The sequence below is a fragment of the Enoplosus armatus genome, chromosome 10, assembly GCF_043641665.1.
Source record: "Enoplosus armatus isolate fEnoArm2 chromosome 10, fEnoArm2.hap1, whole genome shotgun sequence".
Classification (NCBI taxonomy): Eukaryota; Metazoa; Chordata; class Actinopteri; order Centrarchiformes; family Enoplosidae; genus Enoplosus; species Enoplosus armatus.
The window spans coordinates 20,792,010-20,813,672 of NC_092189.1; the positions used below are offsets into that span (position 1 = coordinate 20,792,010).

General features: G+C 39.2%; 1 protein-coding gene across 1 annotated transcript; it reads left to right on the plus strand.

The window, feature by feature from the left end:
- The first annotated feature begins 1,022 nt into the window (after positions 1 to 1,022).
- Positions 1,023 to 21,422, plus strand: tapt1a (transmembrane anterior posterior transformation 1a). Its single transcript, XM_070913408.1, has 15 exons — positions 1,023 to 1,250; positions 3,453 to 3,583; positions 6,218 to 6,336; positions 7,400 to 7,432; positions 10,827 to 10,989; positions 11,169 to 11,304; positions 11,622 to 11,719; positions 11,942 to 12,011; positions 13,312 to 13,392; positions 14,659 to 14,768; positions 14,888 to 14,947; positions 15,069 to 15,137; positions 15,316 to 15,392; positions 16,576 to 16,745; positions 21,118 to 21,422. Exons 1-15 carry the CDS (start codon positions 1,061 to 1,063, stop codon positions 21,420 to 21,422), a joined length of 1,812 nt encoding a protein of 603 aa, XP_070769509.1. The 5' UTR covers positions 1,023 to 1,060.
- Positions 21,423 to 21,663: the final 241 nt, after the last annotated feature.

The following is a 21,663-nucleotide window of genomic DNA, read 5'->3' on the forward strand; positions in this document are numbered from 1 at the left end:
TTCCCCAGATAACTCAGTAAGAACAGGCCTCAGTACTGTTGTTGGGTAAACTTTAAATCCAGGATGATTTGATGGAACTTTGGCGGCACCAAGTGGAAACTATCGGTACTGCAACAACATTCCACTATGACTTTGTATTAATGTCGCTATTTCATTTTTGTACTTTTAATATTATTGTTACTGGCGCTTACAACAATGGCTTAAGTAAAATATAGTCTGTTACAAAGACAAATGGTGATACCAGGGACATGTATAAAGAAACTTATGTTTATATACAGTAGATATGTTTTTACATTAGTATTTGTGCCATATTCAATCAGCTCTTGGCAAAAATGAGTTAAGGCTTGGAGTAAGTCCATTTCTTCGTGCATGTGGATTTTTCCTATAATGTTCCTATTCTTATAATTATTATTATTATTATCATGATATATTAACAGCTGTACAAAGAGTTCAAGGTCAATGTCAGTGAAACTGCTGAATTTTGTTCTTCTATATTGAAATAAACAAATAAGTAAACAAATGTAGATGAAGTATATAGTATGAGGTGTACAGAAGAAAAGTTAACTATTAGGCTGGGGGAGAATTTCCTTTCCATGAAAAGATTTCAAACAAAATTATTAAGTAACTACACTTAAGTCTTGATCATTTGGATTTATAGAGAAATTAATCTAGCCTCCTTTGTGAATACCATGGCTTTTTACCTATAAAATTGGCTTCATGAATATTAAATATAACCAAAAAAAGTATAAGAGCTGTAATTTTTGTTTTCTCGTAAGTTTTCAAAATAATGTTTAACAATCTGTCTTCTGATAAAAGCACAATCGTTGTTTCAAATAGTCTCACAAAGCAGCAAACAGTCTCGGGGATTTAAAGTGACAATTAATGTCAATATCTTTCCAGATTTTTTAGAGATAAACATCTTAACGAAGTAAAACCACTAAACAAGTTTAAAAGAAACCGTTGAATCTACCTTAACGGTCGTCGTTATGACGTCGTTTGTTTTTACCCACAGCGCGGTGACGTTGAACGGAGCGACGCGACGGCAGCAGCCAAAGTAAAGATGGCGGACTTGTCGGGGACCGAACTGTCAGAAGAGAAAGAAACAGAAATAGAGCCAAAGAAAAGACAGAAACGACCGTGGGAGGATTTGCACAAGTCCGGTAAAATCGGTATAACTCCAGAACTGCCAGAAACGTTGGGATTTTACGACATAAGTGCTGTCAGGAGGGAGCAACGGGAGCACCCAGCAGGTAAACGTCAGCTCCCCATTACTGACGTTACTACCGTTACAGCTAATAAACGTTAGACGTCTTAACCTACATGTATAATTTCAGTTTGCTGACTTTGTACGTTCGCATTGTTACCGTAGTGACTCCATGAATGCAATATTTTAACGATGACAGTCATTTCTAATCTAAGCAAGTTAGACGTGAAGAGTCGAGAGCTGTCAACGCTTGTTGTTTAGTGTTGCAGTCAGTGCTAGCTTGATTAACTAGCTAGCTAATATTGAACTGTCTCTCTAAACCTTCCTGTAAAAACAACTATGTGGCTGAAACAATAGAGTTATTCTTTGAAACTAGTTCTGGATCTCCTCTCTCACTCTCTAGCTAATGTACTAATGTCTAAAGTTTGTTTGCATGGCTGCATGAACCGCGCCTGTAGCTGCACAAAGTTAGGCAGTTCAGTGAGCAGTAAGTACATAATCACGCATAAACAATCTGTAATGTAGGTACAGTGTCTAACTACACAGTTTTCACCTCAAGAGTTCACCTCTCAGGTGTTGCACCAAATTCTGTGACCCATCAGATTCTGTGGCCTGATGAATTTCAGCTATATATATTATTTCCATTTCCATTTTAACACCTAAAAGGGTGCCTCAATAGTATTTAGACAGGGTCACAACTTCTGATTGGTGTAAAGACTAATTGTGACCCCTTAGATACAGAGAGGGTCTCCAATTTTGATAGTTATGATAAGTAAAACTGTCAAATGTAATGAAATATGTTTCTTTGTCATAGATGAAGGTTAACTGAATATCTTTTTGTTTTAAACTGTTTGTCGGATTAAACAAGACATTTAAATATGCCTCCTTGGGCTCTGGGATATATTACAACAAATTAAAGAGTTTGCAGTGGAACTATACCTGAAATTCATAATTTAATCACAGATTTTGGTTAAACAAGAAGCATAATTTATGGGCAACACACACTCGCATGGATCCTTATTTGACCCTGCAAATTCTGGATTTATCTAGTTAAGAACAAGTAACATCTGAGGCTAGGTAAATGCTTCTGAATAAATAAATATTTGACATTGAAAAGTACAAATACCAAAGGCACTGTATCTTAGATAAAATGCAAATTTGCACAAGAGGGAAAATGTCTTTGCAATCTAGGCATGCTTCTGGGTGCTAAATTTAGTTGAACCTTTGATATGTTTTGCTTCAACCCCATTAAACCCCAACATGTTTTAGCTCTCTGTGTGACTTTACCAGCAAAACTGTTGCAAGTTGAGCCAACATTATAATGTTAGGTCATATGATGTTTCATGAGATGACTTCATCTTTGTCTTCAGTTTATGAAGCATGACTTGTTTGACAGGTTCTCACAGGTTAAAGTCAAGTGGAACAAATTTCAAGACAGTATGCGGGCATTTAGGATGAAGTCAGACTGAGATAACCTTTGCTTTTTTCCTTGTATTTGTTTTGCATTTATTAACCTGGTTCATAACAAGAGATATCACTTTATTTGAAGAGTCTCTAATCTTTCTGTAAAGAGAGACATTAATTCAGTGGCTTTTTAATTTTGAATTGTTCTTCTTAATACATAAAATGCTGTTCAATCTGCAACCATTTTTTAACCAAAAATGCCTAAAATTCTCTAGTTTCAGTTTCTCAAATGTGGATATATACTGGTTTTCACATCTCCTACAAAACTAAACTGACAAAACAAGCAATCTGAAGATGTCATCTTGGGCTTTGGGAACTTTTGATGGACATTTTTTCACTATTTTCTGACATGTCGTAGACCAAATGATGCAGTGAATTATAGGAAAAATAATTAAAATAAATGGCAAATTAATTAAAAATGAAAATAATCATTAGTTACAGCCATAGTCTCATTATAGTTAGCCATAGCAACATCGCAGATCATCAGTCATTTTTAAAGTTTATGACAGATTTAAAATACACTCTCACTTTCTTTAAAGAGAGTCATGGTGACACCTTCTGCCTATTCAGCCTTTATAACAATGTTTTCATGATGCATTGAATCAAACTGTGAGTTAAGAATATTGTTAAACCCCCAGTTTTCACCTCTCAGAGAAGTTTCCTTCTCTTTCACTTTGCAGTGTGACTCTCAAAAGGTTGGCACTCTCATTGTGTTGATAGCTGTGGTTGTAATTGTTGCAGACAATGGACTTGTGGTAACACTGGTGCTCTCACTATGTTCCAGATCCGTCGTTGACACGCTTCATTGCCGCAGAGCTCACCAGAGGCTACTTCCTCGAACACAATGAGGCAAAGTACACAGAGCGCAGAGAGAGAGTTTACACATGCATGCGTATTCCCAAGGAGCTGGAAAAGGTACTGTAAGATACAAGTCCTGAACTTAGCTGCCCCCTTTTCTCTTCATTTATCTCCATCTGTCTGCTGTCTTGCCAAGAAGCCCACAGAAAGTCATGTTGTCAGTTAACAGCTCACAACTGTTTCAAACTGGGTCAGACCTAAACCTGATAGTCCCCCGATATGTTCTGTACTAATGCTTAACTGATTATTGGTGAATTTATCAACTCCAAGCTTTGTAATCAATTCATTGTTTTGGTATAAAAGTATAAAACACCAAAGATGTGTTGGTTAAAGCTTCGTAAATGAAGATATAATCAACCTGCTTTCTCCTTTTAACATCATTATAAATTGAACTTTGTGTTTTTTATGAGCAGTTGTTCAAATTAAGTTTGACTGATTGAGTTTAGAGTCTGTTAAATGTATGATTAATGTTTTTTAAAGAATAATGGATTTATCAGTGATGAAAATAATCATTAGTTGCATTCTCAAGTACACACACAAACATTTGTGCATACACACACTTTAACTAATAATTGAGATATATAAAAACATTTTATTTTGCGATGTGCGTCACTGACACCAGTATATTTTTGTTGTTCTTCTCATGAGCCACCAGGTGGCAGCACTTAAAATGTGGATTAATCTGAGCTCTGTGCTGCCTCTTTCTAGGAATATATCACATACTTTACAATGATACCTGGAAATAACAAATATATTCTTGTCCTAAAAAAACACAGGTTAACATGTAACGTGTTAAAAAGACTGAACCGAGTTATTAAATTATAATTTTATACATTGAAATCGTACAATTTGGCCATTGAGGGAGTCCTCTCTGTTTGCATGTGGTGTAAAGGTCTTTGTATGTAGTTTCTGGAGTTGAGTAGATCATCTCTCTACAGAAACACATCGGGACAAGCCCAGAGCCCAGACTAATGTAGCTCCAACTGGCTTGGTTTTTCCTTGGGGGCAAGAGAGGAATGTGTGTAAACATAAAAAGACCTCAGTGATTTCACTATGTTAAGCAGACTAACCAACGTCACTCGCAGCTGACAAGGCCCCAAGAAAAGTCACACAGAATCCACCAATGGGAGACAAACCCTCCCACCAGCTTCTGCCAAAACAAACTTCAGTGTCTTCATGTTGTAGAAGCAAGAAGACGTCAGCTGGCTTAAAAACCCTTCTCTTAACCATTTCCTTTTAAAATGACAAGGCAATGGCTGTTCCTATGTGGGAAAGTATGAAGGTATGTGTCTGCCGCATAATTAGGTTCAGTGCTAGTCTTTTGGTGTCAGTGTCACATGTGGTCGTTATTAGAACTGCAACGGACAGTTGCTGGTTCCAGCTTCTTCAATGTGAGGATTTGCTGCTTTTCTTTGTTATTATGATAGTAAATGAAGAGTCTTTGGGTTTTCGACTGTTGGTTGTACAAAAGAAGCAATTTGAAGACGCCACTTTGTGCTCTGAAAAATTAATTCAATGTCATTTTTCACAATTTTATCACATTTTATAGACTAAACGATCAATCGTGAAAGTAATCTGCAGATTAATCAATAATGAAAATAATTGTTCGTTACATCCCCAGTGGTTATCTTTCGCCCGACTTTCCTCCGATGGAAAGGAGACAGAGGTTGTGTCCTCAGAAAATAAGAGAAGTCATTTTTGGATGTGAAGAAGCTCTTGTGTATCCCTCCATCTGATGCTCCTGCATTTATTTTTTCATTATTTTATTTAGTTGTACTTAGAAATACTATACTATGATGGATAAATGTGTCTTCAGTAGACTTGGGTGGTATCAAGGTATTGTGGTATACCAGGATATTCAGAAAATCCTGAAGGAATGATTTTCAATAGCGTCAAAAATACAGATGCTCCTGTTTATATTAAGCTGATGCGGAGATGCTGTTCTGAGGTGATGTATTGTCGTGCACAGCACGCACCACCAGAGGTCAGTCTCTACCGGAGTAACAGGCAGCTGAGCCGAGAAAGATGACGACTGTGAGTGGTGGGGATTGTTACAGGACTAGTAAATAGAAAAATGCCTCTGCCCCTGTTTGGGAGTATTTTTGGTTTATTCCCGATGATAAAAGTGTGCCAGCTAACACGGAGGAAACTGTGAAAAAAGTTATGGCTAAAGAAACCTGAATATGAATTATACCATTAATTATGAATAGCTATGGAATCATGAAAATATTGGCACATAGAACTTTATCTTGAGATGACTTCTTCCATCTACAAAAGCATTTTATTAGCCACATGATTTTATTAAACCACCACAGGCACATTATCTCCATTCAGCCCACTGATGTGTTGGTGTCTGCCGCAGCAGCAAGTGTCATCGGGGCCATCAGAAAGAATCTATTATTTTCTATCTGTTCATTATTATTATTATTATCAGCCACAAGTATTTAAACCCAGCAAGACTTGTCTAAGTAGGCTAATTGCATATTAGAGACACAGCATTGTAGGCAAGACAGTGTCATACATGCTACAATCGACAAGCTTTTACATTTTCTTTTCTTTACACTAATGCCGCCATATACTGTGTCCCCCGGTGAAATGTCACCCCAAGCCTAATCTCCAGGCTGTACAGTATCTTCATTAACATTGACAGTCGTTGTTTGACTTGGAGGTGTTGCTGTGTGACTTTTCCAGCTGATGACCTTTGGCTTCTTCCTGTGTGCGGACGCCTTCCTGTACGTCTTCACCCTGTTGCCCCTCAGGGTTCTGCTGGCCGTCCTCCGTCTCCTCACCCTGCCATGCTGTGGCTTCAGGTCAGAGCCTAAACACACCCACACTCTCTTACCTATAAACATATAATTATACCTGCGTACCAAAAGAAGCACATAAACTTCACATTAACAATTATTTTGAACAACATCAAAAGAGACAATATTGTGTTTCATATGACACAAGAGCAGATAACTGATTGCAAAGTGTCAACATCCTAGAGAGTTGAATAAATTGTGCTAGCCAAAGTCATGACTGATTGTGCAGCCGTACATATAAGTAGAGCTCAATCACAGATACATATATATGTCATATGAAATGTGAAACGTGTCTAAATGGTCAGTTCTGTTTGGTGTATGAGCATGATTTGTCTTAAAGTAATGCAACATTTACCATCTTCCTTTTTGGTTTCTTGATTTTAAACAGACATATGTTTTTCAACAGGAAGACACTAAACTGTGCACGAAATGGCCTTGAGAGAAATGTTTGTGTTGTTTCTCTTTTAGGAAATAGTCAAGTTTTGGTTACTACTTTTATGATAATTATCTGATCCACTGAAGTAAAATGTCACCAGTTCATTACTTTACTTTGTGCAACACATACTGTCACAGCTATAGTTTTGAACATAGCAGCTGTTTTTTACTTCTTCCACTTGGAGCAGGAATAGGCCTTCAAGACATTCTGGTAAAAGTTTCTGTCCATCAGTTATTGATTGTTGATTGTACATCAGCTGTCAGAGTTTGTCTACCTCTTACCAGGATTATGTTGCTGTCTTTCTGTCTACATGAAAGCCCTATAGATTTTAAGGGAATTCATTTGATAATGTTTCTAGGGCTTGATAAGTTTGGTGTTTGTACAAAAGGTCTGGAAAATGAGGAAAAATAATGTAGCTTTTATCAAACTGTCAACTCACATGTTGTACACTATGTGTTGGGAGCCGTCTTCCGACATTGACCAAAATGTCAATATGTAATATTGAAGAGCAATGCAGTAAGCGTTCAGCTACAAGGCATACAGTCTGTACCTAAACCCTCCTGATGGACACTGCCTGTCCTCCTGCCTGCCTCACCCTCTGTCTGATTCTCCCCTTGCCCCCCCCCCCTGCAGGGCACACACATGCCCCTACTGCAGAAGAAGCAGGTACGCTCCCTGAAGCCTCTCCAGGCTTCATAAATGTTATCACCGTCCTGAACCGGCCTCCACGTGTCTCTTCATCTCCATTGTGTCTGTTAATATACAGCTCGGCACCTCGCGTCATGTTCTCCAAGCCACAGCAGCCATGTTGGTTCCTCTTAAGTCTGGGTGTTTTGTTTTTTTCAAACTCATCCAGGGAAGGTTTGCCGAGCGTGCATGCTCATTCTCATCACCGTGTTGCTTGTCAGTGATACAGCTCCACATGCTTCCTGTACAGCTCCTCTGGAACAGTTTGGGGCTCATTTGTCATGTTTAAGGGCAGTTGTTGTTGTTGTTGTTGTTGTTGGTGTTGTTGTTGTTGTTGTTGTTGTTGTTGAGGAAGGTAAAAAGATTCACCTTCCCTGCACAGAAAGCCCCAGCTGCTCTACAGAAGAAACAGCTTCTTTTTCACAGGTTTGCTTCTCTAACAAGGTTTAGTATCAGAAATCCAGCTTTTCCGTCTTTTTCTGCTGCAGGGTCTTAATGCCAACTGTCAGGCTAATACAGTACGAATGGCACAAAGTGATGGCTGCTTGGAATGCAGCACGTAGCTGACTGCACTCAAACGTTATAATATTCACATGTGTTATGGAGATAATGCTTGTCAAGTAGAGATAGTGAAGACTGCTTTGTACAGGCTACACTACCAGCCGGCTGCAGCAGCTTTGCCTCCAAAGATCCGTGTGTGTTGCACATGTTGGGGATAAGATGAATTAGCACTCAACCACCTGAATACCAAAGCTACAGTTCACCAACACATGCTTTTAAGAGAAGTGTAATACTGTGGATTAGAACTGAAAGAATCAACCTATTATTCTATTATAAGATTGACAGAAAATCAACTAGCAATAATTTTGATCTTTAAGTAATTTATCTCTGGTCGAACTTCTCAAATTTGAGGATTTGCTGCTTTTCTGTTTTATATACAATACAATATAAACAACTTCCCATTAGGGGCAAGCTATATGATTTATCATTGTAAATGAAATATCTTTTGGAAGGCATCACTTCCAGCTTTAGGAACTTTGGTATGTTTTAGTATTTTCTGTCTTTTATAGATTAACAATTATTCAGTTAATTGAAAAAAATAATAGATTCATGGATAATAAAAAGAATAATTGTAAGTTGCAGCCCTAGACTATGTTTTATGTCTGATTTGACTCTTTTACACTATATCTTTTCAGCAGCAGTCCCATTTTATACTCTTTACTTTATTCTATGTCGCCATCTTTCTGTCTCTTACCTCACTCCTTTATCTTCTGCTACAGTACACTTTGTCCTAGTACACTAAACCTTTATTTATGTATCTAATGTAAATTATTGTACATCGAACACTGATCAAACAACTTCAGAAATTGATCTTCTGTAGGAGGCCTCAAGCTTTTGTTGTTATTTTTGACTTAAGCCTCTTTTACGTGAATGACTTCGGCTCTGACCACTGGATGGAGCCACAGCATCAGGAAAAGAAACCACGAGAAATCTTCAGTATCACAGGGACACCTTCCTGACATTGGATAGTATCCCATTTTTGCAGTTTTATCTGAATCTTATCCTTTCTCATATGTAAAGATTCAGGTTAATGGCTTTCATGTATAAGTTCACTTTATCTGTGTAATCTCTGTAAATCGTTAATAGATTCAAACTAAACCTGAGCTATTCTTTGGTTATGAAGGCAGTTATTGTCTTTTATGCTTTGGACAAAAAGGCCCAGATGTTCAGCTCCTCCTGTTGTCTTCACAGCTCAGCTGCACACCGATACAGAAGACACTTGATTAAACTCATTTACACATCTTCCCAAATTCAGGCCCCGTTTTTTTCCCCCCTCTCTCGGGTTTGAGTCGGATCCTAAAATAGTTCAGATCTCTTTACCTTCCAGCTCCACATTTCTTCCATCTGAAACATGATTTCTTTCCTCTCCCATGTTTTAAAAAAGGGATGTGAGGATTAGCCTTGATGTGTTGCAAGATTAATCAACACCTGCTAAAGTTAATCAAGGTAATGATGTCTGTTAGAGTACTTTATTGTTGCCCCGCCATGTCTTGTGCTCTAGTGAGTTGGTCTAGTATTAGTGTGGTTTATAGTGACTTAGTGTAAAATGGTACCTGTAGGGTTCAGCTTGGCTGTTATTGAGAACAATGATACTGTGGTAGTCTTTGTGGTAAAATAAGAACTCTGTAATTTGACTGTATCATGTTCATAATGTTGGTGAATAGGGAAGTTGGGGTTTATGGTCAGTAAAAGTCCGTGTGGTGCGTAGATGAAACATATTCTTCTTGCTGTAGTTGGTGGTGGTTGCAGACATATAGTCCAGTCACACAGCTGACATGTAAAATATGCAGCATGTCTTAAAGTTAAGCTCTCGCTCTCTGGCTCTGGCTCTGCCCAGTTATCCCTGTCATAGTAAATACTAAATAACTGGCCCTATGGATTTGTCAGCCCTCCTCTTAACATGCTCCCAAGCTGCCGCTGCCAACCGTTGCTATTAATTATGAAAGCTGCACATTATTACACATTAAAAGGACATGTATTTCTGTTGTTGCAGTATGTGACAGCTTAGCATGTGTGTTTCCTTCCATTTAATTTGCTCACCCAACACCATTTTAAACATTTCTGTCCAAAATGCTGCACCCATTTTGGTAACAAAATTGAAATAGATGCTCAAACACATATGATTTTTTGTTGGTGTAATCTGTTTGGTAGATAAGAACAACAAAGATTCAATCTTATAAGAGCAGAAGAACAGAACAGAAACAGAAACGTATTAAAAGGAAATAAATCTTATGAATGAGGTAACATTTAGTATAGAGGAGATACTAACTTTAATATTTCATACTGTGATTTTTGTGTTATCACTACTTGTTGCCATTTCCTTTATGTGGGATATCTCATTTTGAACAGAAATTAATTATTTACCCCTGTATGTGTTGTCCTATTGTGTCCTCGAATGGTGTGATCATCAGAGATCTTTCAGAGCCTCCGTAACTAGCAGTAGTCAGTGATGTTCACTGTGTACCAGTAGATCTCAGTGTCTGTGATGCTAAACGTGGAATAAATGTGTGTTAATGCTCTTAATACTTGTATGTGTTCATGCAGTCATGGTCATAATTTTACGTGGTAAAAATGTGTGTGTTTGTCAGCATACATGTACATTATATATGGGTACAAATACATTGTTCACTCAGGCAATATAATGACAGGTTACTGTGTGTGCATGTTAGGCGTATACACTACTTATGCATATACTGAACTATCCCAGCATGCAAGTGTGTGCAAATACGTGAGAATGTTGTGAAAAGTTGGTTAAATGTGTTTCTATATTCAATCCAGATACTGTAAGTTGATCTTTGTGTGTGTGTGTCAGCGGGTCCCGGCTGCTGCAGCCAGCGCAGGTATGTGACATGCTGAAGGGCCTGATCCTGGTGCTGTGCTTCTCCATGATGCATTACGTGGATTACTCCATGATGTACCACGTGATCAGAGGGCAGTCTGTCATCAAACTCTACCTCATCTACAACATGATGGAGGTACCCCACAGTTTATACGCTCACGTCTGACATTTGGTCATAAAATAAATGCATGGATTCTTAAACATCAGGATTCAAACTGTCACGTCCATTCACCGTTTTTTTTATGGTTCTGTGAGCGTCTGTATGTTCATTATTAATTTATTAAGCCATGATCTTATCTGTTGTCCCTCCGTCAGGTGGCTGACCGCCTCTTCTCCTCCTTTGGTCAAGACATCCTGGACGCTCTCTACTGGACGGCTACAGAACCCAAAGAGCGGAAGAGAGACAGTATAGGAGTCATTCCTCACTTCATCATGGCCGTCTTTTATGTCTGTATCCTTCTTGCTCAAATCCACAGCAGAAATGTAGGCGTTTTAAGTCTTTTTTACAAGCTGATATGAATTTGGTCGTCAATTTCCTAAGTTTCTGACTTCTCAGTGTTACGTTTAACAGATGACATACAGTCAGATGATCAAGTCAGACTTGTGAGCTCTGTGACCACTGAAAAAGATAAATAGAGCCTTTAAGTGCTGCATGATTTGTGGTCTTGATTAGAAGGTGGTCTGTCTAACTGTTAAGATGTGTTGCTTTTAATGAAGTGGTATTTTGTGCTTTTAAATCTGTTGTTTTCCTGAGTGGCTGTTCGTCAGTCCTCCATGCCATCCTCATCATGGTCCAAGCCTCCACCCTCAATGTCGCCTTCAACTCACACAACAAGTCCCTGCTCACCATCATGATGTCCAACAACGTCAGTGCACACACACATCCCAAGATATTACAGCACACAACAATCTGCCTGATGTGATTACAAGCTGCGTTATACTTAAATAATTTCTATGCAGTTTTATCCTAGAAAACGTTGGTGATGAAACGTTGCTGCTGCAGCTGCAACATGATGGTTTGTGTTGTATTTTCTGGATCATAAATACTGCTAACTGCATTTCTTTCTTTGTTCTTCTCTCAATCACAGTTTGTGGAGATCAAAGGAAGTGTGTTCAAGAAATTTGGAAAGAACAACTTATTCCAAATGTCCAACAGTGGTAAGATATTCAATGTCATATCCGAAGTCACACATTTAATGCATAATTTTAACAGAACCAATAAATACTCGCGTCTGTATTCGCTTCTCATGTGATGTTGTCAGCCTGCAGAGAATTTACACTTACAAAATTAAACACTTATTCAAATATTCATAGAGACTGAGTGTCTCACAGTCTCCAAGATCTGTGATCATCATTTGCTCCACGAGCTCTTTACTGCTTCACTGCGACTGCTGAGAGTACAAAAGAGAAAACTGCGTCAAAAGAATTTGTCCTACAAACAAATATTCTTTGTAGCTCTGACCTCCCTCTTCAGAAGACCTGCTAAAGACTGTTTGAAATGGTTAATCAGTGATGAAAATAATCAGCACTGAAGTCAAACTGATGGTATTGTGACAACACTTTTTAAACACTGATTTTACACTTTGAGCATTTAGCTGAGTCACAGGAGCTTCTCCACAGTTGCTCAGCATTAAAGCATCCAGTGGTAATGAGCTCAGGGGTCAAAGTTCACAGCGCCCTGATAGTAGGCAACACTGTTTCTGCTGACCTTCAACTCTTTCTTTTTTCTTATTTTTTGAGTGAATCATGTAGATGAAACAAGCTTTTTGTCAGTTTCTGCTGTATAGATTTATTACTGACTGATTTACTAAAAATCAAACTGTAATTGAAGAACATTCTAAACAAGGAACAAGTAAAATTCCTCTTATTTACATACAACCCTTTTATGAATCAATCCATCTGACTTCAATAGTCCGAATACAGATGTCTGATGAACACATTGTGCATCTCCCTTTTGATTCCCCCGAGGCAGCATGTTTTTATCTCAGTCACTCTTATTGTATTCTAATGACAGCAGAAGAAAATGAGCCTTAATCAGCTGTCGTTCCCCTCCCACTGTTCCCACTAACATCCTGGAAGATTTTATGGAGCTGAGCGCGGTCCTAACTAGCCTGGTATTATCAGCACAGACGAACATTTACAGCTGTGTCTTTAAATTATAGTTGATGAATGTTTATAGCATGCAGTTCTGTGATAAGACTAAGAGCCACTGGAACTGTGATATGCTGCTATATTTCAGACTTTCTCAAAACTGACAGATCTGACTCATTTAAAACTGACAGATCTGACTCATTGAAAACAGCCTTTGAACAACACCTGCTTAAACACATAACTGCAGTAGGAGTATGTGTGTGAAAGCACCTTTCCTGCAGTTGTGTCTTAAATGTTGATGCTTCTTAACCAAGTTGTTCCAGAGTTGAGAGACTGTAATCACAGACTTGTTTATTTTATCCTGCAGATATCAAGGAACGGTTCACCAGCTACGTTCTCCTGCTCATCGTTTGTCTCAGGAACATGGAGCAGTTCGCATGGAACCCGGGTAATTATCTGTTTTTAATATATATTGTTGTAAATGCAAAAAGACAGCGTGCCGCGTCAGGTTTATTCACCATACTTTGTCTGTTTCAAAAGCTGAATTTGTAAAAAGCTCCCACAAACGGTCAGTGCTTGTAAAAATTCAGAAAATTCTGCTGAGCAGCTCCTTTCCTGCTGTTTTAGTTTTGGTCGACCCCAATGCAACACCTTGGGGATGTTTCTCTCCCGCAAACCTCAGTGAATGCGACAGCGCAGAGTGAGGGATGACAGCTGGGCGTTTCTGTGTGACAGCCCTCTGAAAACAGTCAGCTCCTCCTGACAGTCTCAAAGCCAGACACACAGTGGATGACAGACGTGGCCTGTCAGCTGAAATCATAACACTGATGTGGTAATGCTAGCAGAGCCACAGCCCTCTGTTGCTAAAGAGGTATACAAATCACAAGTCCCCAGTAATTTACTTATCTTCCATGCTGCATTAGTGGTGCCTGCACTCCTTTCTTTACATTATACAGAACCAAAGCACCTGCTCTCAGCTAATTACCTGCTAAACGCTTTTTGATAGTTAAAGTGGCTGAAATGAGAGAGTATTTAGGAAATGTATACAAGTATGACAACTTGTAGTAAAATATTAGTAATTAGTATAATCTCTGGGTTTTAAGCCATAATGTGTGTACTGCTGGTACAGAAATATAAGTACATAGTATTTGTAAACTCATGCCTTGAATTGTATGAGTAATTATATTACTTAAAGCTGCACTAATCAATATATGTGTATTAACAATGGTGGTTGCTCGTAGTGACAAACTGATGAAGAGTTTCCACCTGATTCTGCAGTTCCCCTCAGCTCTATGAAGCTTATTAGTGTCTCTCAGCTCATTGTTTTGGTTTTTAGGTTCAGTCTCACTGCCAGATATTTCCCTCAGTAGTTGGTGGGGAGAAAAATGGCTAAAAGGAGGGTGAAGTTTGGAGTTACATTTGTGAGGTGGACAGAAACCAAATAGATGCTCATATTGCTAATGTGTAGATGAATACAGCTTTAAACATTCTTGTGTCTTTTAAGATTGTAACTTAAGTGTCACCACATTGAATCCTGGATCAGAAAATCTCAGCTGTGGGCAACGAACACCACGTCACAATTACTACAACTGAGGTTCTAAGATATTTTAACCCCAGCTGTTGCTCTAGTGGAGTTTTAATAACAGTGGCCAGAAAAATAAGCTGGTTGTACCTAGTTGTAAAGCAGTTTTATGTGCCATTTTCTTTCCCTCAGACCACCTGTGGGTGTTGTTCCCTGACGTCTTTATGGTCGTCACCTCTGAAGTTGCTGTTGACATCATTAAACATGCTTTCATCACCAAATTCAATGACATCACTGCAGAAGTAAGGACCAAACCTGATATTCATTATTTCTAAAATTGCCTTGTCACACACGGTGCACGTTTTATTCTGTATGTGGTCTGTTTCTTGTTTGCTCCCATACTCCATTCTTTCTTTCCCAGGTGTACAGTGAGTACAGAGCCAGTTTGGCCTTTGATCTCATCAGCAGTCGACAGAAGAATGTAAGCGACTGTCTCTTTCATATCACCGTCATTATACTTACATAAACAGCATTGAGCCTACGCAGCTAATCAATGCAGTTTTGTTGAGTGCTGTAATCTGTGCTTGTCCGTCACTGTGTAGGCTTGTACAGACTATAGTGACTCAGTGGCCCGGAGGATGGGCTTCATCCCTCTGCCTTTGGCTGTTCTGGTAAGAGAGGCAGCACTCTGTTGCTATTCAAGCACTAAATACCAGTAGAGAGTTAGTCATTGGCACATTAAGATTAGCCAGAACAAACTTGTCCTTATTACTGGGAATAGCTGCCTGATTCTCACCATTGTTTAAACGTCAGAATGTCCATTTATTCTTTTTTTAAATTTTTTAACAGCTTATCCGAGTGGTAATGAGTTCAGTGAAGGTACAAGGAGCTCTCTCATACACGTGTGTGTTCCTCTTTTATCTCGGGTAAGTCTATTAAATTAAATATCACTCATGTCATTACATGATTTTATTGTAGATTGCCCTGCCCAGCATCCAAAACGTAGGGAGCTTTTAAGCCTTATATTGCTGCACTTGTTGTACTGAACATGACATTTTATGTTGCATATTCTGCATATATTTTAATCTGACAATGCAGCTCAAGAGGCGATTTAAAGGCTGAAACTGATTTTGGTTGTCTAAATTGTTCATGCGCATAAATCTGGTGATAGAACATGTTGTTATTCTTTCCCTCTCCTTAAACCATTGAAATTGAGGTCAAAATCTATATTTCCATATTTTCTTAATGTTAACACTGTATTCGTTGAGTCATATGTCAGTGAATATTCACATGTTAATGTGTCAAATATCCACAGAGACTCTTATACAAACACACAGACTCTCATGTGTTGTGTACAGACATGCTTGCAGAGTCTCTTGAATGCACACTAACACATGCAGGCCCTGTCATAAACACACACTCAGATTCAGAGACACACAGTTACATAAGCATTAACACTGTGCCCTCACGTTCTCCCTGTGCTGAGCTGCTGATTGCCTCGCTCATTCTCATTTGCCGGATCCCATTCGGTTCGTACCATTGAAGAGTTTCCCTCAGGGTGAAGAATACAATGTTGTCATCTCTAGTGCCATCTCTGGCCTTCCCCACCCCCTGATTTAAAAATAGCTCTGGCTCGAACAGACCGCTGTGCTTTGGCAAAGATTCAGCCGCGCTGAGTCTCTGTCCGAAACGCCCTGTCACAGCGAGCAGTGGTCCACAGACCCAAATGTGTCTGTCTCTCTCTCATCAGTGTCAGAGGCTGGGCCTTATAGCAAAGCCCAGAAACACAGAAGGATGGTGCACATCAACATCCTGGTGTCAGTGGTGGGATGTGAACAGTGGCGATCGAAACCAGATGGTAGAAGAGATTCATTATAGCTGTGGCTCAGCTCAAGACAGCACAGTGATAACTCTGCTGCAACTCACCACTAATGCATCTGCTGCCAAAACCAATAGCAGACATGCAAATGTGAAATGTTTTAACAAAGTCAGCATGGCAAGCGTGTAAACCCTACATCAGAGCTGGGACTGTTTGGTTGTTTTTTTTTGACAAACTCTTCTTCCAGTCAGAAATGCGCCTCTCTAAACAGCCGCCTTCTCCCTCTTTAGGCTGGTTTCACTTAAAGTGTTGAACAGTATTGTCCTGCTGGGGAAGTCGTGTGTTTACGTCAAGAGAGCCAACATGGAGGACAAACTGTTTGAGAGGCCCTCCGCCACTCCATCCTCCTCTGGGAAAACCCCCAGCAAAGCTGATCAGGCCAGATGTCCCACACCATCAGGTAAACCAGTTTCAGCGTATTGTTTATCTGTCCGGCTGCAACTTTACTGTTTTGACCCAGTGTTCCCAATCACTTTACATCATTATTCAAACTTCTCAGCTTGGTAACAGTCTGTCCCTCTCACTTCACCTCTTACACTGTGTCGAAATGTCAGGTTCCTACAATCAAGGACAACCAGAGTAAGTCCTGGAAGTCCTGGAATACCCTGTTAATATCTTCTTTGTTCTGGTCAGTAGTCTAATGATGCGTGGCACTTTGTGTCTAGTTGCTTTTTATAAGATTATAAACTAAAGAAAAAAACTTCATTACCAGATTAAATAAGTCCATTGACTGTTAACACAAAACCCCAAGCCGTCTATATTGAATAAATACATTTTTTAAGCAATTTCTAAAAATAAATTCTGGCACATTAGACATTGAAATTTTATCGTGCACTCATATCTTCAGCATGAAGAATTCAGTGAGCTTGTAGCAACCCTCAGCTGAGGTCATCATGCAGTGTGAACACAACAGTTTGATTTTGGATCTAAACACAGAAAATGCAGCATGTTAAAAGATTACATGTTTGCAGCTACTGTGCAAGCAAAGATATCAAATACATTTATTTAAAAGCTTGTAATCACAGAACATCGGCTTGAAATATTTTACAAATATATAAATAAATATATAACATGTGGGAGGTTGCATCCTCTATTGGAGACATGAAAAGTATCACAACCTCAGAGAACAGATATCTAGTAAATGAGACGTCCTGGGATTTAATCTCGGTTATGAATAATGTGCCTGTTGCTCACAGCTTCCTACACAATCGATGATCTTTCCTGTCCCTCTGCACTTTGTAAGACATCACTGTTTTCATGTCAGTGATCTGAAAAACAAATGCACAAAGGAAACTGCTAGTTAATGCTTCCAGATCCTGTGTTTGTGCAGCACAGTTTCTAAAACAACACTTACCAAACCCGCCCCGCCTCAGAGAACAATCATGTTTATATTAACATTTTTAGGCATTTAGCTGACACTTTAATTTACATGTCAGGCATTTAGCTGACACTTGTATCCAGGCAGGAGCTCAGTGTCCTGCTGCAGGCAGCTGACAGAAACATCCAGTGTGGTGATGCAGAAATCAAACCAGTGACCTTTTAGTTGTGGACAAGTCTACCTGAATATTGTCAGGCTGTAACTGGCCAGATGTTGAGTTTGATTCCAAAACATTTATAGGTTAAAACAAATCGGGTGTTCCTAAAATAATTTTGTTGAAATAGTTTATATTCTGTTTATATGTTTATACATATTCTAAGAGACTGCTCAGCATCCCTATATGAGTCTTCATTGTCTTCATGGTTAACCTAGTACTCATTCACTGTATTGTGGCAGAAGTATAGTATATTGTCATGAAGTCTTGCGTGTATGGCTGCAATTAACTTAACTAACATTTTTTTTATCATCTATTAATCTTCCACATATCTTCTCAATTGATTGTTTTGTCTATAAAATGTCAGAAAATAGTGAAAATATTCTAATTGACATTTTCTAATATTCTGCTTGTTTTGTCCAAACAATGGTATAAAACCCAAAAATATACAATTTACAATTATATTAGACATATTAATCTACTAATCATTTTTGCTGTATTACTATCTATCTATCTAATGTGACATTAAATTATGGTGATGTAGCAGGTATGGCATTTGACATTTTGAAGTTTGACCTTTGTCGTACAGTAGCACGTCCCTCAGGCCAATGAGTTTAATTTGTCTGGACTCCAAAAGGAGTTCAAAAGGTATCATACCTCCAAAAGTACCAGCAGCACTTCCACTAATCATAAGTCACTTTTTGTGAGGATAGTTGTAGTTACATAGCAAGGGTTGTATATTTTCTGACATTTTAAAGAAAATGAATCAAGAAATAATCTGCGTTTTAATGAATAATGAAAGGTAGTTGTTGACTTTAGAAGCAGTGATGTCTTGGAATCCTATATGACAGACAACAAACATTCATTCCAACATTCAAATATTTACATATGAATTTCCTCATTAACATTCATGTAAATATCCTGACAAAGTGTTAAATGGGCCCTGTATCTACACAAACACACACACACACACACACACACACACACACACGATCAGACACACAGATTTGGAGGTGGCAGTATCTCCCTGTCATCCGCAGCCAAATCCCTGCAGATCTTTTCTCCCGTGTGCCACAGACCCGCCTGCTGCACTGAGCCAGGAGCTTTAAAATGACAAAGATCCTGATGGTGCATCATTTCATATCAAACATCAAACGCAGCGCTTGTGTTTCAAACGAATCTGGTTTCTCAGAAAGCAGCCGCTACAAGGCTTAAGGCTCCACGCTCCAACATATAGAGTATAATAATAACTACTTTGAGGTTGTGTGGAATTAATGCCAGTCTCCTTCTGCTTCCCACACGTTTAGCTGCTGGGATTTGAACCTGCGACCTCACATCCCATGCTGACTCTTCTAACATTACACTACTTTGGTGTGTGCCTCGAGCTTTACCTGCCGCTCCAGTGGATTCACTGCACAATATGTTCATCTGTATGTCTTTGTCTTTACAATGATCTGTATTCACATAACACTAGATATGCCATCTGTCTATAGTGCATGTTTTTGTCCAGAGGGCAGAAATGGGTAATGAGCAGTTTCACATCAGCCATTTCAAGCCCCATATGGTGGTTAACTTTTGTCAAAGCTCACATTATCTTCTAGAGAAGCAGAGCAGAGTTTCTGCAGTATGTGACTCGCATAACATTTCTTCTAAATCTTTTGTAATGGTACACCCTTAAGGACTCTACAACAGAGTTTATTTACACATACCAATGATCAAACCCAGACAGAAAGGTATGTGATTAAAAGAAGAAGAAAAAACAACTAGATAACAAACATAATGTAAATAAAAAAGAACTTCTTCTGACAAATGCACCATTATATACAAACCTTCATTAATTGATTTCTTTTAGCCACATGGGGGGCAATAAAACAAGTGAAAAACACAACATTTACATCCCAACAAAATATCTTCCGTTCCAGATACTTCTGCTTTCTTTAGGCTTGTTTCTACGATGTGTTCTGTGATGTTGACCAATAGATATGTTAACATGGTGATGCAAAAGAGGAATGATGTTGTCGGTGTGGAAAAGTGAAGCTGCTTCTTGGTAACTTACTAATCACCGTACAAGTTGAAAAAGACTGCAAGCTATAAACTGGCGGGGTCCAACATGTAGTCTGCAGTGTCTCGAGCACCGTGAGCACACAATGTGCTCTTATACACACTGTGTGCTCAGTGTGTCGCAGTAGTTCTGTACAGTAAAGCGTTGGTTCAGCTCCGTCTACAGTAAGAAGTTTGTTGTAGTCACATAGCCCGGGGCTGTGGACGGCCTTGTTAATATCCGAAGCTGCTTCGCTCAATTCTCTCTAATATGATGAATTATTCTGTTTGGTTGATTTTCCTAATGTAATACACTCTGTGTGCTCAAAGTTAAAAGACTTTGCAGCGTTTTCTCTTGACATAATTCAGTGGAGTTGTGATAAAAACCAACCGTGCTGCTTCATGTTCCATGTCAGCTTTCTTTTCTGGCTTCATTTCGTTGTTCTCCCTCTGTGCTGCTTTGAAACTGAGCAGTCAGGTGGGTGTACGTTGGCTGACTTGTGGACTCGGCAGGTTGAATCACTCCCTGTCACTTAAGCCAGAACACCTTCACTTCTTCTGTTACAGGCTGAGGACTGCTGCTCAAAGACTTCACCCTCTCCTGTACTGGATCTTCTTCCTCAAAATGATCTAAAAGAAATCTCTTCTTTCTCTCTCTCGCCTTCTCACTTCTCCTTCTGCGTGTTTCTTAAAGAAAGTCTTAAAGAAACTTAAAGATTTCTTAAGGCACTTTGTATGAGACACACAAGGACATGAGGGAGACAGAGCTCTTACAACTCATAACAACATTTTTTGCACATATATCAAGGTATATATATATATATATATATATATATCCCCCTCTAAATACTGCATTGCTGAGTTTCATGTTTTAAAAAATTGCTTTTAAAAAGAGCATCAGTTAAATGTTTTAAAGGAATAATTTGACGTTTTTGAATATGCATATTTGTTTTCTCGGCGATAGATGAGAAGATCGATGCCACCTTAATGTCTTTGTGTTAAGTACGAGGCTGGAACCAAGAGGAGGTTAGCCTAGCTTAGCATAAAGTGTTCAGACGCTGCTGCTCTGCTAACTTACTGCGATATTATGTGAAGAGTCCATTAGACACTCTGACCAGTGAATAAGCTGAACAACCTAAACTTCACTCATCCATATTTCTTTTGTCATTAAATACAATTTTTAACCACTATCCTGTACAGGTGAATCAAAGGTGGATCAGAACCCTCCCACAACCTGCAGCCCACCATCATCTTCCTCCTCCTCCGTGACCACACAGCCGACTCCCAGGACCGACTTATTTCCTCTGCCGGTCACTGATGCCTCTCCTGCTGCTCCAGCTAGCCGTCCTCCAACTCCACCACCTGAACCTGAACAACCTGCACCTTCACTCTCCAAAGAAGAGGAGGGCGAGGCACAAGGAGCCTTTGAACTCAAGCACAGGACTCCCAAAAAAGACCTGCTGGAGATCGACCGTTTCACAATCTGTGGTAACCGCATCGACTGACCAGCGGCAGCCGCTGATGTAGCGATTAACCACTCAGGAACAACGGAGAGCAAAGGGCACTTCAGCCTGGCTCTCCTGGCCAACAGCAGCAGAAAGCTGAGTATTTATTAAAGTCGGTGGCAACACGGTAAGTCAATGTGAACATGGATACTCGGAGTCAGACGATCCTGCTGTTGTTGGTGCCTGAAATTGAGAAGTTTGACAAAGAAAACTTCAGCAGGAGATAGAAAGTGTGACCACG

Coding starts and splice junctions, on each gene's coding strand:
- tapt1a (XM_070913408.1), top strand. CDS start 1,061: ATGGCGGACTTGTCGGGGACCGAACTGTCAGAAGAGAAAGAAACAGAA. Junction 11,305..11,621: donor CATGGCCGTCTTTTATGTCT/GTATCCTTCTTG, acceptor GCTGTTCGTCAG/TCCTCCATGCCATCCTCATC. Junction 15,393..16,575: donor GTGTTCCTCTTTTATCTCGG/GTAAGTCTATTA, acceptor CTCCCTCTTTAG/GCTGGTTTCACTTAAAGTGT.